Below are 19,381 nucleotides of genomic sequence, written 5' to 3' on the forward strand. Positions count from 1 at the left end.
GATTAATTATTTCAATGCAGAGACATTATGCTCAGTTTTTGATACATACTTGGCTAGTGTTTTAGGCTATGCTAGTGAAATATGGGGATTTCACAAGGCACAAGACGTCGAGAGGGTACACTCGAACTTTTGCAAAAATATTTTAGGGGTAGGTAAAAAGACTTGTCATGATATGGTATATTGTGAACTAGGAAGTTTATCATTACAAAATAAAATAAAATTAAAAATTTTGAAATATTGGGTTAAAGTCAAAAACACTGAAAACTGCATTCTGAAAGCCTGTTACGAAAATAGACAGTCTAGCAACGACAATTGGATTGTATATTTATATAAAAATCAGAATAAGATAGTTTAGGCTTAGGATACCTCTATAATAGTTATTTAGATGGGAAAACAATATACAAGATGATTGAAAACAAATTTTATCTTATATATTTTCAAGACCTGACAAGTGATATCAGTAATTTCTCTAGGGGCTTTTTATATCAGCATTTAGTAGATAATTTTGATCTACAGTATTATCTTAAGAAACCTATTGAACAACGATATAAGAAGTGTATTTCTAGAATAAGAATGTCATCACATAATCTAAAAATTGAAAGCGGAAGATATATCAACACTCCGAGAGAAAAAAGAACATGTACTTTTTGTAACAAAAACGAAGTGGAAGACGAGTTTCATTTTATATTAAGATGTACATTTTATTCAAATATTCGGAAAAAATAGTTTAAACCATACTACTTGCGTAAATCTAGTGTTTTTAAACTTGTTCAATTATTATCCGTGAATAATGTCAAAGGACTTCATAATCTTGGCAAATATTTACACTTAGCATTTTAGCGCCGGGAAAATGTTTTATGAAATTGTGAGTATTACAATATTGATAGTTAGATTAAATACTATCTTAAAGTTTGTAACTTTAATTTGCCATTGCTGTTATAATTGTTTAAGTGAACAGTCCTTTTCACTCTCCTACCAATTAAATGATTTTCGTAGTAGACAATTCATTCAGACATGTACATTGATAATTATTAATTAAGAATTAGAAACTAGAGAGAGTAATTATAAGCCATGATGCTGTATAAGGATGAGTGAGAGAGTGTGAGACTGTGCATGTATGAGAAGGCGTGTAAGGGTGCGCGTGTGTGCGTGCGTGTGTGAGGGTGCGTGTGTGCGTGCGTACGTCCGTACGTGTTAAAATGGGTGTATGTATGTGTGTGTGAATGTGCAATGTAGTATTAGTGTATGAGCGTTTACATGTTACACTATTACATAATATGATAACAGAATTGTGTTTTATATAAACTAATAAAGATATTGAATAGTCACATCCATTAATTTTAGGGATATCGACAGGCTAGAGGTCTCTTAGATAATCAATTATGTTTATCTGAACAAAATACGCAACCCACCTCTAATACTACATTTATAACAGAGTGGATCATTTTTCATAGACAAAGGATTTAGCTATAAATGTGAGTTACTACTACTGCCTTCAAATGTATCAAAGAATGACATGTTATATATTCTCTCAGCCAGTGTTCTAAAATGACACATATATCAAATCAATATCATGTGTATTTAAGGATGTATTCTTCTGAGGTTTCAGTCCCGTTGAAGTCTCGTTTCGACATAGATCAAAGAAGTTATGAGATTTTTAAATAAAATCTATCAATATCTGTAGCAAGTTGCCAGTTGCAAATTTTGTCCAAAAAAAATCATTTCTATTTTCAGTAGATTTTTTATACGGGAATTTTAAGAAATGGCCCATTTGGCGGCCATTTTAAAATTATGTCTTTCTCCGCTTTGAGTAGAGACACAATTTTACCATTTCTAATTGAAATTTGTATTTACTTAAATCATCACTGCGCCAGTATCATTAGCTGTATCGAGCTTTTTGCTTTAAATCTTGACTAGGTTCGTGGTAATTACGATATTGAACATTAATGTGTGAAATAATACACTAGCTTTAGTCACTTTATTTTTACATTTAATGTTAATTTGAGCACTTTTAATTTTTACTCTAAAATACTGAAAAATAAGAAATATTCAAATGGAGCAAAAACGTAAGCACACGAACCCCCATTTTTTTTAGAAAGAACAAACCTTTCCCTGTTGATATGCAAAATATTAACAAAAGTTTAATACCAGAACTTTTTCTATAAAGGGTTAAATTTGGCAAAAATGGCTGAAAATGGTGCATTGTGTAGCTCAAAATTAAGGGGAAGGGGTAGCATATGTTGTTATTTTGAGAAAAAATATTAGTCTTATTTATTAATCAAAACTGGTCTATTTTTAAAGAAGACTACTGGAAAATAAATTCTACAAACATCCATACATATTAAACACCTCATTAGGAAATTATGTCTTTAATCTCTTGTGTGTATGGTCAAAACGGGAAAATTCCCATAAAATCCAATATTTTGTCGACTAGGTATCTTTGAGTGACAATAGCTCAAAAAAGAGCACACTGACATTTGTTTTTTCTTCCATTTTTTTTATGGCATTAACTCCTATTTTCAAAAATCTATATGAGAAAAAAAATTTAATACAAGAAAATTTTGACTTCTCAGAGGAGTACATCCTTAAGAAGATATGACGGACATGTACCGGCCATTATCCCGTCAATCTTACAGCACGTGATGTTCAGCTTTTCACTCGTGTCAATTATCATTGTAAACACCTCGCGAGGTAACCACGGACGCGCCTACATGTATCTTCTGGCAAGAAGGATACACATGTTACCTAAATATGTATCAAACAGTTATCGTCATCAACCACGATAAGTTTTGTCGAGATTGTTTGAGATACTGTCTCATTAGTTTCCCAGACGTAGTGACTTTGTTGATTCCATGTACATACAATCTTAACCTGCGCCAATTTACAGGTTTAAACCAATAAATTCTGTCTGTTGAATAGGTTAAGGTTCACTTTGGTAATGGAAACTGCGGACTTTCCTTGAGACTGACTTTGTGAAAATTAAGAACAGTGATCATGAGCTAGTATGGGTTTCGGCTTCTCGGTCTGTGTTGTATAACACTTCTAATCTATTAGATTATTCTCTTTATTGCCTCCAAATCTGAAGATTACAAAAGCATGAATAATAAACACAAATATACAAAGCATTTTTAAACATAAGAAAAATACTAATTAAACATTACATTAATAAATATATGCAAAATATCTTATGAAAATTCATTTATTCGTTAAATATAGGATGGCATAACAAAATGTGCAACCCGATGCTTTTTATTATCTTAATTATTATTCATTACCCATTATTCTTTTATTATATGAAATTTATAACAAAATCATACAACTAACAGTAGGGGTGGGCAGAGCCCTACAAGTACCAGCGAGGCGTTACGGGCTGCACATCTATTCTATAATTTTAAGGACACGTCATGTAATTCACATTAAATTGTTATACTTTAAAATATATCAACTCCTCTTTTTTCAGTTAATACATGCATGATTAAGCATAATATAATTTACACATCTTGTACATACATGTATAGACAACAGATTTTATTCTAAAATCATTCAGTTCTTCTTCACTAACTTTTCCATCGCTTCGTCAAGGTCTTTGTACGTTTAACGTTGCTTCATTTTCTGATCTATTTGTAAGTCTTATTGTGTAGTTCGTTATCGTATCTTTGTGCTATGTTTAGACAGTCTGATATCTTCTCCTTAGTTTCAGAAATGCCCGACTTTACCACATTAAGTTTCTTCTCGGTATTGACGCTGAGTTTTTGTATTTGTATTGCATTGTTGTGAACATTAGTATACACCTAATTGTTATTTACGTTTATCTCGAGTTTTTTTGTTTTCCCTCATTAATTTCTCGATTTTCTGGTGTGTGTCAGTCTCCATTAATTCTAGTTTTCGTTTAACACTTTCATTTTCTTTTACTCAGTTTTCTAGTTGATGTTTTATTGTCTTAATTTCAGCCTGAAACTTTTTGGCTCTTGTGCACTTTCCTTTTCTTTCGTGATTTTGTTAATTGGGTTTTGGGGTTCATCTAGCTGTTCTGTGTTTATAAGTATTTGTCATCGAAGTAATCTCTCGTTGAATCATTGCCAATGTTTCTATCAATAACTGTACTCCCACTGCACCGCCGGCTTGTGACTGTGATTTTGAATCAGTGACATTATATTCACACTCAATCATTACTTCCTTGTCGGTGCAACTTTCACAATATCATCAGAAAACTGAAGTAACAAGCAGAAGCAATCTTTTGACCGTATTTTTTTTTTGTAATTACGCTGGAACCACTTTGTCAAACTTTCGCGTTTCGAACCGTTTTCTATACTAGTCGTTTTTCAAGGAAAAGTCATCGCATAAAACGGTTTTTTGATAAAGACCAGTCCTGATCATTTCTAAATCCGGGACAGCGTCTCTAGTCAGTTTTCGAATGTGGTCAATTACGATTGGCCTTGGTTGATTTTATGTTTCCAGTTCTATATTATTTGTTATATAAAGAAACAGATTATATCAACTGCATGGTAACTACATGTATTGATTTCATTAATCTTCTTTAAAAACTATAATTTGTGGAAAGGGTCTCACTTCCATAGTCATTTCAATTTTTATGTATTCATTTTTTCCTTATTTTTCACTTTTTAAAATGACTTATAAATTATTACTGAATTTGAAAAAATTAAAAAAAAAATCCTTTATAAAATCAGACAATCGCGGTAATTTGATAGATATCAAACAATATTTTTTACATATTTCATGCATCTAATATCACTAGAAAGTATTATTACATCCGTTTGTCCGCGAGTTGTCGTTCTTGGTATGCTCGATTCAAGTATTCATGCAGAGATTTAGTTAGATACACTATCCTAATTTCTGATACAAGTAAACTTTTTTGAACGTATAAATAATATCTTTAATGATGATATTATATCTATTTTAATTGTACACATTTGATATTCGTTTCCATCCGGAATAATTTATGCAGTGGGTTGGCTATAAAATTAGTACAATAACATTACTTCCGGTTTCGCTTTCTGTTTATGATTTCCGGTTCTAAATAACATATTGAGTTTTGCTGTCTTATAACCGAAATGGTCATACGTTTGACTAACCCATCTAAAATGGCCACATCTATGAGCTCATGGCGCGGGTATGCACGTGTATTTATGCGAAGGCGACAAAAGATTTTAGAAAGATGTCTACAGACGACGTCAAATTCGTCATTATCAAAGCCAGAAAAATCAACATTTTATGTATCGACGCCTATCTTCTATGTTAATGCAGGTAAAATCAACATTTTATGTATCGACGTTTATCTTCTATGTTAATGCAGGTAAAATCAACATATTATGTATCGACGCCTATATCTTCTATGTAAATGCAGGTAAAAATCAACATTTTATGTATCGACGCCTATATCTTCTATGTAAATGCAGGTAATTTATATATATATAAATAGATAACTTGTTTGTTAATATAATTTGCACATTAATAATAGTGTTGTAGCGAAAAAGATATTTCACTTCTAACTGACTTCTGGTTATATCTTTTCCTTTACAACAGTACTAACAGTTAGTCCCAATAATTTCACATCTTTTGAGTTATCTAATATTTGAACTTTCTTTCAGCTCCTCACATAGGTCATCTATACACTGCACTTGTAGCAGACTCTCTGACTAGGTGGAAACAACTGAAAGGCATCCCGACATTCTTCGCTACTGGAACAGATGAACATGGGTTGAAGGTATGTCGTAGAAATACATGTAGATATGTACTTAAAAAATATATTTTAATGTTTTCAGTACCAAGCCAATATTGGCTAATTCAGATATCCAATATCAGATATCGATATCCAATATCAGATATCCTCATCACTAGCTGCCAATGGGACTAATTCACTTACAACGTGATACTCGCTAATGGATATGTTAGACAAGTATCTCCAGTAGTGATGGAAAGTAGCCTAACTATTTGTAATCTTCCTGCTGAAATGATGTTAGCGTGGGATATCATATTTTGACATCATTCAATCACCAATAAAAACAATAGTCCCGCACGAATGTTATCGGATATCACATGGTACGTAAATTATTCCCAATGACATACATGTATTTATCTCTTACTACATGCAGATAATAATTATTGGTTGTTGTAAATGTTTGAACTCCCATGGAGCAGTTGCAAGGTCCTCTTTTAGGTCAAAGACTTTTCTTCATGCACTCTGACTTTCATTATCATCTTAAACTTTGCACATCCTTGTTTATTTAATAAAACTGACTGTTAGTAGTGCACGTAAGTAAATCGAATGAAATAAAAACAAAAACAAAAAACCCAATGATACTAATTAACAAATGAGGGCCTGGTTAGGAAAAAGCTTCATAGCTTTGGAATTTGGAGATTTACGGAGTTACTGTTTTATAATATTACATTTACAATTTAACATATTTTGCTTGGTGCAACCTTTGTCACATAGAAATTTTACTCTTTTACTTACAGGTTCAACAGGCAGCTGAAAAAGGCGGCGTGCCACCTAAAGTATTCTGTGATGAAATCTCCAATAAATTTCGGGTAAAAGCAAAATAAGGAAATATGAAAATGAGATAAAGATTGGGATGCATACTTAGACTTTATTTTTTTTTAATCTGCATTTTTTGCATTAAATCACTGTGCATTATTCAGAAAGCATTTCATTTTTCTCATTAAGCCAATTGCAATAGACCATTTTTAAAGTTGACAAGTTATCATCCTTATGGTTTTGTGTTAAAGGGTATTATTTAAAGTTTATGATGTATGACAGAACTTCTTACTTACTTGCAAAATAAATGTTAATTTTGCAATCAGTATGTTACAATAGAACACTAACTACAACATAGTTGAACCTATTCTACAGGTCCAGGTAAACTAATACAGTGAAAGCTACTGATGGGCTAAGAACTTGGGCAATATTAGTCCAAATAAAGCACTGGTGACAATATACAAATGTAGTCCTATTTTATCACAGTCAGAGAAACATCTCAAACTGTAGATTAGTCAAGATAATTAATGAACAACTATATGCCCTTCAGGCCTCAAATTGTTCATTGATTTCAGGCCTTAAATTATCTTGACTTTTTGATCCGCCAATCTCATAAACCTAATTTACTGTTAGTACAGTTGTATACCAATTGCATGTAACTTTTGTTTTTTTCCCTCTAGGAACTTTTGTTTTTTTCCCTCTAGGAACTGTTAAAGAAGTATGATATAAACTACTCCACATTTGTGAGGACAACAGACTTTTAAATCAGCCAATCTTGTAAACCTATTTACTATAAGTGTATACCAATTAACTTTTGTTGTTTTTTCCTATAGGAACTGTTTAAGAAGTATGATATTAACTACTCCACATTTGTGAGGACAACAGACGAGGCTCATGTGGACACAGTTCATTATATATGGGTATGTAATGTAACAGATACAGTCAGACAGTATTAACTCAAACTGGGAGTCACATGGTAAAATGTTGATAGTGGGTGAAATGTTAGTGTAAATCAGAGACTTTTGAGATAATGTGCATTCAGATCCTCTACTTATCCGTTAAACAGAAGACTAGACAACATCACGTTTTGGTTATGTTTAAGATTGACCAAGCAAATTAAAAATGTACTACTTGTACTTTCCTTTTTCTTTATGAGGAGGAAAAAGTATGCAATAGCTGACAGAATCATTTGTGTTTATATCTTGACCAATGAGCACACAACTTACATTTGTATGTGTACATAATGTATGCATGCTGGAATGAAATGTTAATTGTTTTCAGTCGATGTCCAGCTAGGTGGAGAAAATGCATTTGAATTGAAGCTACATGTATAAAGGCCATCAGAATGTGAGCGGTAATGCGATGTTATTAGATCCTCTATGTGACCGGTAATGCAATGTTATTAGATCCTCTGTGAAACGGATGGACTGAGATGAGAATGGCTTGATTTTTATCTCTGATATGATTTTTTGTTTGCTATTTTAAAATATTGTAAATGAGATTGACTGTATAACTATGTGTTTTCTTTACAATAGAATTTGCTGAATGAGAAAGGTTTCATATATAAAGATGTGTACAAAGGCTGGTACGCTGTGTCAGATGAGGCATTTGTATCGGATAAAGATGTTAAAGAGGTGACTACCAAGGCAGGAGAAATACAGAAGGTAGGAAATAACAACTTGATATTTTATTGGACAATTGCACTCACTGCTATAAAACATTCAAAAAGATATCAAGTATCAAGTAAATAAATGGAGCATAGAATTAAAGTTTAAAACATGATATATAGCTTTCTTTATTAGGTCATCTGACCAAAAGCACAGGTGATATTGGCCAAACGTTTAAATCTTTATTTCTAAGTCTCAGGAATTAGCCTACAACCTGTGACCTGAAGGGGCCAAAAAGGCTAAAATCTTTAAACAACTTCTTCTCAAAGACTGAAAGGCCCAGGGTACTCATATTGAGCCAGTGACATGCTGGAATGAATTGCTACCAATTTTGTTCAAATGAATGACCTTGACCTTCATTCAGGGTCACAGGGATCAAATAGGCTAAAATCTTAAAATGACTTCTTTTGAATAACTAAGAGGCCTAGAGACTTGATATTGAGATTGTGTCATACTGGGGTGAAGGGCTACCAAGTTTGTTCAAATGAATGACCTTGACCTCCATTCCAGGTCACAGGGGTAAGAAATGCTACAATTTTGAAACAACTTCTTATGAATAGTTAAGAGCTTAGGCTTGGGGGTAACATGCTGATATTGGGGCTTGTAACATGCTGGGATTAAGGGGCTATGTAAACATCTTTAAATGACTTACTGTGTACTTCAGTTCTACTGTATGAGCATGATGTATTGTCTACTTAATAGTCAGATGATCGTTAAGGCCCATTGGGCCTCTTGTTCTTAATTATAAATTGAATATAGTTTTGTTCACCATATATAAACATACACGTGGATATACATAATTCATGAGATGGAAATGGTTGCTCCTGTTTAAATTTAAATTCTGTCATTTTTGTTGAAATGATTGCAATGGCTTATGATTACAATTACAGGTGAACTTCTTTGAATTTTTCAATATTTCTATGATCCAAGTCAAACTTTTTACTGAACATCTAAATTCATTTCATTAAGTTTTCAATTTTCTAAAAAGTTACATGTTACATTAACCATCTGCATTGTTAGTTAAGCTCCTACACTTTATTACTAATTTTCTTTGTTTCTGTGAAAAAAGGTTTCAGCAGAGAGTGGTCAGCCTGTCGTGTGGATGGAAGAAGAGAATTATATGTTCAGACTGTCCCAGTTTAAACCTCAACTCCAGGAATGGATTGACACAGAAGGTAGTTTAGCACCATATTCTTACAGTGAACTTGTTACATTGGCTTATGGAAGAATTTTAGGAATTTTTGTTGTAACAGGGAAAATGTTTCAGTCATACTTTACACAGCAAGCTTTAAATTGATGTCGACATCTTGATTGTGGTGTCATTATTTGAGCGGAATTCACCTTTTTTTCTGCTGTAAAATATGATGTTACGCTAGCAACTATATGACATTACAATTGTGGGAATATAGGTCACTCGCCTTACATATGATGTTGATTATTTTAGTGTGTGTGCCATAGTTGATGTGGTCCCTTTCATCTGTTTGATATGACACCGGTAGGGTAGGGCTATGTATATAAACATTCCGCGTGCGTTTCCGGTTGAGTATTATTATAGCGGCTATGATTTGTATCCTTGGGCAGTCTAGGTTAACTTGGTGTTTACCCTCGAGACTACAGGATATTTGGGAGTTGCCGGAAGAGTTTCCGAGCTCACTGCGCATATGCTATAGGGTTGGACCAATCAGAATGGGTGTGCGACATCGCAAATAGGACCATGGGAAGGGGATTATAAAAGGGGCTGCACAGCTAAATTGTACGACTTGCATGGCCGGATAACCGGCCAACACCCAGGGGGAGATACCTCCCCTACCAGGCGCTGACAACAGTTGCCACACAGTGCTGATAACAGCACACGTACCTACATGTATGTACGTACTTGCGTTAGGACACTTAGGGTGTTAAACGTAGATTTGGGAGTGGGGCTGTTGTGGTGTTAGCTGGAAGGAGGGTGGGATTAGGAAGGGGTGTTGGTCATCAGCTAGGCTCTTGGCAGGAACTAGTGGGGGCTAGTGTTATCGTTAGGTACTCTCTGTAAATACTTCTATTCTCTATGCTTACTTTGTTATTGTTTACCTGTATATTATCTATTACTTAGTATAATAAATCTCTATTCAACCTTATACAATATGTTTGTTGACATGTAATTCAATTGCTCCGCCACATCCTTATGAACTTGGGATTGAGCTGTCTGTAATCAGCTCAGCGTGTGTGCGTGTCTCTACCCTCGGGATTCGTCTGCTGACCGGTGTCGTGGGGATTGTAAATCAAAACTATACGATCACAACATTTGGGAACTGACGTCCCCTCGACGCTGGTCCCGGGAGTGGGGACGCGCTATTACACAATCAATACATACTTGCAAGGGCAGGTAATTCTATAATATGTAAAGACGAAATCAAATATACATTATCATATGCGACTCTCGAGAATAATATCTGCCTCTCTCTTTAAATCTCAAATTTCAGAAAGACACTCTGTTCTTCACTGTTGATTAGAGCCATAAAAATACATATTTTATTTTTTTTACAGTAATACAGCCATCTCATCCTTTCTTTAAGAAAATAGTACAGAGTACACTAGACAATTTGACTGATTTGTCTGTGACCAGGAGTAGTGACCGTGTGTCCTGGGGGATCTCAGTACCTAATGATCCCAGCCAAAAGGTCAGTAACACTGTGGTCATTAGATTTATCATGATTGTACATTTGTATGTAAATACGCTTGTTCTAATCAATAGGTCTCTTGGCCACATCTTTATGTTATAAATTTACATCACATCAGCAGACTTTCTAATTATCAAATATGAAGTATCAGTATTCTGATTTTTCACATCAAATCAACTTTCTAATTGCCTATTTACAGATCTATGTATGGCTAGACGCCCTGACCAACTACCTCACAGTTACAGGGTACCCTGGTAAAGACTATCACAGCTATTGGCCGGCTGATTATCATGTGGTGGGCAAAGATATTCTTAAGTAAGTTACTCCACTTTTAGGGCAAAGATATTCTAAAGTAAGCTAATACTCCGTTTGTACTTTTTTCAAAACAAGATTACATAGAAATTGATATTTCCCCTATTCCTTATTCCATATTTGCATATCAAAAAGTTATCTACACCTGCTGGTAGATATTGATTGTGATGTGATGACGTGTTTACAAAGACGTCTTATAAAAGAAGAACATCAAAATTGATTCTTATGCAAAAAGGCAGATAATTCTGTAAAATGTTAAGAAAGAACATGCAGTTTAATAATGTGTAAGAATTTCGTACTGACCACAATTTATTTATAACTCAACATACTATTATAGTGCACCTCAGAATTATGTATTGTTTACAAGGAAACTTGGTCAATATATTTGATGCTTATTCAAGAAAGTAGCCCTTTGGATTTACTTTTAAGATGCCCAATCCTTGATATTCCAGGGGTTACTATCACTGTCATTATATTCACATAGCGACAGTGATGGTAACCCCTGGAATATTAAAGGGACAATTCATTCTACGAGAACATTAAAATTTGTATATATATCGGAAAACCCCCAGTTCTAATGGAAATTAGATCAGTCGGTTTTACTGTGATATTGCAGAAAATCCCATGGTGGTGAAACGCGTGTGAAATGTTCAAACTCACTCGCTGTCCGCCATTACACATTGTGGTCGAATATCTTGTATGCCGAACCCAGTCCCTTGCTCGTATAGAGTAATGCTACTTTTGTCTAGAACTGCTCAAATCGCTCTGACAGAAGTGTGTTTACCTTATTAGGTGAATTGTTTTGCCTAAAAAATCATTATATCACCTCCACAGTGGTTATGTAGTTCATTTGTTTAACGTGCGTGACTTTGGCTCGGGTATGGGTACAGCGTACATATTGTACCTGCTTAATCGTATTGATCAACGATTTGTAATTACAACGGTATCAATTAAAATACTAAATAATGACGTGGAATTTGTCAATATCTTATGTTATATGTTTCATAAGAAATGTAGAACAATACATTTATGCCATATTTTGCTTCTTGGTTATGTAGCGACAGTGATGGTAACCACTGGAATATTAAGGATGTTAGATGTCCATTCATTGTTAATGATGAAGTGTTTTGACAGGTTCCATGCTGTGTACTGGCCAGCATTTCTAATCGCTGCAGACCTTTCCCTGCCAAAGAAAATCCTCTGTCACTCACACTGGAAAGTTGACGGAGTGAAGGTAAGCATTAAATCATCTCCAAAAATAGATCTTCACCCAACACATCCAGCTGGAACAACTTGTAATGACACTGAATAAAAGACGTGACGATATAAACTTAACTGAATTTTCCTTTTTGGGATACCATTGTACAAAATAAGATTTATAATCTTTGATATACAAACTTGTGTTCCCTGCAAGATATGATTGGCTTTACATTTCACCCACGCCTGTCCTGTTGTTTCTTTACAAGTTCAGGTGCCTGGTCATTTCTATGCAAATTTCAGTATCCTCATAGCATGAGAGAATTGTTCTTGTGCAGAAGGATGCCTATGTAAAGTTTAATTTGGTATGGTATAGAATATGATTAAAAACCAAAGAATATCATTTTTTCTGGTCGCTGAAGGCAAAAATATCTTCTTGTATTGTTTCACTATCAATTCAGCATGCTTAATAATTCCTGTGTCTAATAAAAAAGCTTGTTATAAAAAGTGGATAGCAATGTCGAGTGGTTAAGATATCTCAATATATTACCGTAAACCCCTGTCTCCTGTGTGGAGTAGTCGTAGGTACTGAACACAGGTCATTGTTTTTATGTATGAGTATTCTGGCTTTCCTCCATCAATAAGCCTTGAATGTCTGGTTTTTAATAGGAAGTTGAACTAATCAAATCAAACTGTCCAACACAGTATTTGTTTTAACTTTCAGATGTCTAAGAGCCTGGGTAACATTGTGGACCCCGTGGACTGTATGTCTAAGTATACTATGGATGGTGTAAGGTACTTCTTACTGAGGCAGGGAACACCACAGAATGATGCAGGTGAATGATGTTTGATATTACATAGATTATACTATAATCTTAAAGATTCTCTTACATGTGTAAGTTGTTTTAATCCTTTTGGTAAGTGTAGAAAATACAATGGGCTCACGATAATCCAAATGCAAATTATCTGGTATATTCTATCACAATTGGAAACAAATTTGATTATTGACTAAGTAACTGTAATCTGGTATTTTGTAAAATTTGCGATCCAGCCAGTTTGACTTTGTAACACAAGTATAAGAATTATTGAGAGTCCACTGTATATGAAAAACAAAATGCAAAAACTTCGATAGTATTTATAAGTGAAATGATTGTCTTCTGTTTAATGTGCAGAAACAAACAAATCGAAATGTTTTAAAAGACGGATAAAAAGTGTTTGGTTTCTTCTTGGTTTTCCACAATATAAAATGAACATTAAAAGGAATCTTGATGATAGAATCATAGAATTGTGAAAAATTTAATTATTATCTTTGATACATTCACTCACATATATGACAATTATGTGTAATGGTAAAATTAATTGAAAGGACTTTTTAAAGAAAATTTAATGATTCTTTGTTAGGGTTGTAGCATGTCATGTTATGATTAAAGGGACAATTCATTCTACAAGAACATTAAAATTTGTACATATATCGGAAAAACTCAGTTCTAATGGAATTTAGATCAGTCAGTTTTACTGTGATGTGCCTGAAAAGCCCATGGTGGTGACATGTGTGTGAAATTTTCAAACTCGCTCGCTGTCCGCCATTACACATTGTGGTCGAACTTCTTGTATGCCGAACCCTGTCCCTTGCTCGTAGAGTAATGCAACTTTTGTCTATAACTGCTCAAATCGCTCTGACTATAGTTTGTTTACCTTATTAGGTGAATTATCTTGCCTCAAAATCATTTTATCACCTTCGCAGTGGTTATGTAGTTCATTTGTTTAACGTGCGTGACTTTGGCTTGGGTATAGGTACAGCGCCCATATTCTACCTGCTTAATCGTATTGATCAACGATTTGATATTTCAACGATATTAATTAAAATACTTAACAATGACGTGGAATTTGTCAATGTTTAACGTTATTTGTTTCATAAGAAATATAGAACAATACATTTATACCATATTTCACTTCTTGGTTATGTAAAAGAATTAGCCTGAGTGAATTGTCCCTTTAAAGATATAATAAATACAGACTTTAAAATACCTGATAAATATTTTATCCCTAGATTTCAATGAGAAGAGGATTGTGGAGGTAATCAATAATGAAATGGTAAACACTGTCGGTAATGCATTGAACCGGATATCTAGTAAAGCTATCAACCCAGAACAACTCTTCCCAAACCCATCAACTGATGTTTTACTGACCAAATTTACTGAAGAGGATCGACAGAAGCTAGAGGAGCTGTACACACTGGCAGGTTAGTATCAGTTGGTTTTTCGCTCCTGATATTTCATAATGGACTGCTCTATTCTTTGATTTAGAAGATCCTAACAGTGGTTGTAGGGTGAATGAGTTAATAAGTTCTTATTAGCAACTTATGTATTTTGGGAGACTGTGGTATGTTCATGATGTGTTTCTTTATAAAAATGGAACTCATGCCCATTTTGTAGTACAACAATATCTCGATAAAGCATACTTTTAGCCATCAAACAGCACACTCCATTGGGAAACGGGCAAAATAGTTGTCCAACTCCCTTTATGCTGTAAGATAAGCAGGAGTAGAAACTACCACTTTATAGCTTTGGTGTGTCTCTTTGGTAAAACATCTTACTACAATTCAGCAATCTGGCAGACATGTGTCCTTTTATTCTCATTGGTTGAAATTTGGTGCGTTCAAGCATGTAATTTTAGGATAGTCAATGTCATGGAGTAAAATATGTTGCTTAAAATTATTTGTGATGAGATGTAGTCAAAGCAGCATGTATACTGATATTATTGCATTAATTTCATTTTGACCTTGACAGATCAAGTGGATAGGTTCTATGAGGATGGAAATGTATACTTAGCTTTAGAGACCTTGATGAAGTATCTATTCTGGGCAAACAAGATCGTCAATGATCATGAACCGTGGATTTTAGTGAAGGATGCTGCGGCAAAAGAACATTTAGATACAGTGATCTATGTTGTCATGGAGACATTAAGAGTTTGTGGGATTCTGATCCAGCCCGTGGTGCCATCCTTCTCCTCCAGACTACTGACCCGGTTAGGGGTACCAGACACAGAAAGACTGATAACTCACTCACAGGTTAAAATTCATCCAACATCACCAAACTATGTACAAACTCTTAATCCATTGGATTCTGTACTGATGCAGAGGCTGAAATATAAACGATGAGAGTTTGATTTAAAGAATAAAATACTTATTGCAGCTGTGAAAATTGATATTTTTATTTAAAAACACTGGTCTATATACATACAATGTATAGTTAAGACATTGTGAACTGAAAGTAGGATGGACAATGGCAAACTCTCAAAGAACGTTAACCAGCCATGATCATTTGAGTCAAGTATAGAAAACTTTTGAAGGGACCAATAGAATACTTTAAATGAAACTATGATCAACTGTTTGTATATCTTTGTGAAATCTCCAGTTACTCTCTAATAGACATCCTTTGAAAGGGTTTGCTTATCTGGTAAGTCTTGTCTCATTGTTTGCCACTTTGTTTGTATTTTTTCTGAAAGTGAAAAGATAATTTATCTCAGTTCCATTACGCATGAAGAATTATAAGATGGATCAAGGTAATATAATGGTGGACAGACGACTAAGTAGAATGTTTGAAGTAATTCCAGTTTACAGTTATAAAGCTGACAATGCATCAGCGTCGGAATGTAGAACAAGAATTGCTGTCCTCGACAAGTGAATGTCTCATAAACGATTCTTGAATTACGTTTATACTTATTTTTTCAATCATTTGAATATTTCTAACTTCCATTGTCAGCTTTAATGCAGAATTAAGATTATTTGTAAATTTGTTCTTTGTAGAGTAAATTGACTGTATTTTTTTGTTGATATACAAAGTACACTGTCCGAATATTTTTCATGTTTTTGGATGACCGAAGTTTAATGGATATAATTTCTTAAATACATGTTGCACAAAGTTAACTAATGCGGTTCATTTGTTTCCACAAATCAAAACTACACACAAGTATACCAAGCAGGGCATTTCAGAATATATTTACTATGTAAACTATTAACTTATTATTTGTGGTATACAGTCATTCACATAGTCTTTAGCATATTCGTGAATACATAGTAGTTAACAGTAATTTAAGATATATGTGCCGTAATTTTCTTACTCACGAATCAATATAAGCTTATGATATTTTATTTGCCTTTAAAAATTACCAACATTTTGGGAATAACAATACTTACAATGCATAATTGTTTTAATTTTACAAGACTTAGTACAAGTAAGGGCTGAAAATTATATTTCGACCAAAACACTGTTATGTTTATACATTACCCGCTATCGTGCAATTTTGTCTGCCCATATGAATGATTTTCACATATTTTAAAATTCATCAAACCTGGTATTTTTCATTAGGTTACTAATTTAAAGGCCCATTACCTTTCCGGAGCAAAATATAAAGGTTTCTTAAAAAACATTAATAACATCAGAAAATGCATACCGATGACCTAAATTAAGGTTACGACACCAAACATATGCAAGATTTACTGCGTAATATATGAAAACAGTGGAGAATCATTCGCTGTTTTGCCGTCTGGCGCAGTGATAGTCAACTACTGCCCGGTATTTAGGACGACGGCGGGAAACATAATACGACCCGCGTTATGAAAATAAACATTTTATTTATTTTAATCAAATCGTTCAGAAGGTGACGATAAATGTAGTATTAACGGTAAGTTAATAAGTTTTAGAGACTACAAAATTATCGATCTTGTTTTACATTCCCATTTTAAAAATTAAAAGCCGTTTCGGAAAGGTAGTGGGCCTTTAAAAGAACAAAAATAACATGTCAAAATTTCCACCCTATTACGGCACATATAACTACTACCTTTAGTTAAGGTTTATCTAATAAGCCCACTGTCTATAGCCATGGAAGCTGGAAGTATGTAAAAAGATATTTTCTTTGGGTTTGACTTTGTCCTATTAAAAAATTCGGTAGTTTAAAGACATGTTAGATTTGGTGGAAACCACCATCTTCAAATCATTGTCAATTCCCGTCAGCGTATATATATATAGATTCGTGTAGCCATATCTTGTTTACTTACACAAATGTAGTTATATAGTGGGACTGGTGTAATCAATGATTCACTATACTACTATAATAGTAGAGTTGTTAGACACCATCCTATTTTAACATGTACATTTTCAGACATTGGATATTTGTTATATGGCCTCTGAAACTGAAGAACCTGATTTGAATCTACTTAGTACAGTAAACGTGGATAGTGGATTTGTTAAGCGCAGCTTGAATTCGAACTATTCTCGTTAATCTTCCCGTTGTAATATATGTAAAATGACATTATTTAAATTTATATTTTGCGCTTATTGATATAAATGTTTGCGCGTGGATATATTGCACATATTTAAATACAGTAAACTAAGCAATATACTGTTACAGTATCGGTATTTCAACACAATATCTTATTGAAAATTATGTCACAAACAACTGTCAATATAACTGAAATAAAATGTAGTTATGGAAAAATTTAAATCCTAAATTTTGAAAAACAAATTGCAGTAACAGTATTTGAAAATTAACATTCTCCTGAAATACCAAAGTTGTAGTAGTACTTTCAATACTTTAACAATTACTTTTCAAATTCTACGTCAGAATTATTAAACCATCTGTTTACTTATTAAGAGATAGGAGATCTGGTAAGGAATGGAAATTAATAATTAAACTAATCGCGTTAATATAACTCGATCGTGCGTAAACAAGGATGCGTATTTTTACTCATGTAAATAACGATGACGCACGCATGAGATATTGGTTGTTTTACTTATGTAACGATGACGCACGCATGAGATATTGGTTGGTTGGTTAGCTGAGTATATTAAACGTTTTACTAACAGCCAGGACCATTAAAGAACACTGCATTAGTGGAACTCTAGACCATTTTATTATGCTATTCCTCTAAAACATGTCACAAAGACACCAAACAAGAACACGCCACCCGTCAACATTAATATTATACTAACAACGGGCAAAACAGTCGTTCCACTCAATCCCTTTATGCTGATCGCTAAGCAGGAGCAGAAACTGACACTTTAATAGACTATGGTGATCCGTTTCCCGTCCAGGGGACAGAACCCAAAGCCTTCCTCGCGGGGACGAGCGCTGTTTGATCCATGCTTTGTTCGTAGCTTTTATGTTATCTTTGGGAATTGATCAACGATAAAAAAAAATAAAAATGAGTTATACATCTTCCATTATTATTTCTTTTTTTTCAGGTTAATTTTGTTGACTGAATCGGAAAAATAGCTAAAACAATATCAAAAATCAGAGACATGGCCATATTGGAGAATTCTTTCAAGTATTGTAGCTATACTGACTCCATTGTATGATCGTAAAATGCGACTTCTCCCTAGCTGACTTACTCTATGTCCCGTGTAACCGCCTCACATTTGGTCTAAGAATTGACTGTTCGTCTCTGTGAGGAAGCCTAAAAAAGGCTATGAATTCTGTCCCCTGGCCCACATTCTGAAGTGTATCGTTCTCTCTTAAGGTTCAAAATAACGGCCGTCCTGAAATGACCAACACATCCAGATATAGACTATTTGCATTCTTTTACATTCATACCTGAATCTGTGGCATGGTTCTTTTGACCATTATTTTCAGGGCCTAGTTTCATCAACATGCCTTATTTGTAAGGGATTCCTTAACTTAAACAATATGTATAGGAATGTGTTGCAGAAGTCAAGAATAGATCCTCAGTTAAGGAGCTCTCATTAGAGTAGGATATGTTCAACTGCAATCACCATTTGATGAAGAGCAATTCGAGTTCAAGATATCCATATTATACCCAAGTTATACATTAAAGATTGGAATCATATCTAATATATCTCAACATTGGGGAATGAAGAAACATTGAATCTTGGCTATTCCGTCTTTGCATATTACAGAGTTAGCTCCCTTGCGGGTAGGTATCGGTCATTATTTTGTGAGCGCAATTCACGTCGTTTTCTCCGAAAAGTATGACGTGACCGTCGCAAACACATGACGTCACAATCAAACCTACCCGCAAGGGCAGA

The 19,381-nt window shown here is 34.0% G+C and overlaps 1 protein-coding gene across 1 annotated transcript; it reads left to right on the forward strand.

The window, feature by feature from the left end:
* The first annotated feature begins 5,001 nt into the window (after nucleotides 1-5,001).
* On the forward strand, nucleotides 5,002-15,528 carry LOC138307549 (methionine--tRNA ligase, mitochondrial-like). Its single transcript, XM_069248350.1, has 12 exons — nucleotides 5,002-5,265; nucleotides 5,610-5,725; nucleotides 6,478-6,549; nucleotides 7,330-7,416; nucleotides 8,032-8,160; nucleotides 9,233-9,338; nucleotides 10,693-10,826; nucleotides 11,026-11,141; nucleotides 12,273-12,372; nucleotides 13,060-13,171; nucleotides 14,386-14,577; nucleotides 15,125-15,528. The coding sequence occupies exons 1-12, from the start codon at nucleotides 5,073-5,075 to the stop codon at nucleotides 15,493-15,495; spliced, it is 1,728 nt and encodes a 575-aa protein (XP_069104451.1). The 5' UTR covers nucleotides 5,002-5,072; the 3' UTR covers nucleotides 15,496-15,528.
* The last annotated feature ends 3,853 nt before the right edge of the window (nucleotides 15,529-19,381 follow it).

This window comes from Argopecten irradians, chromosome 14 (assembly GCF_041381155.1).
Source record: "Argopecten irradians isolate NY chromosome 14, Ai_NY, whole genome shotgun sequence".
In the NCBI taxonomy this organism is placed as follows: domain Eukaryota; kingdom Metazoa; phylum Mollusca; class Bivalvia; order Pectinida; family Pectinidae; genus Argopecten; species Argopecten irradians.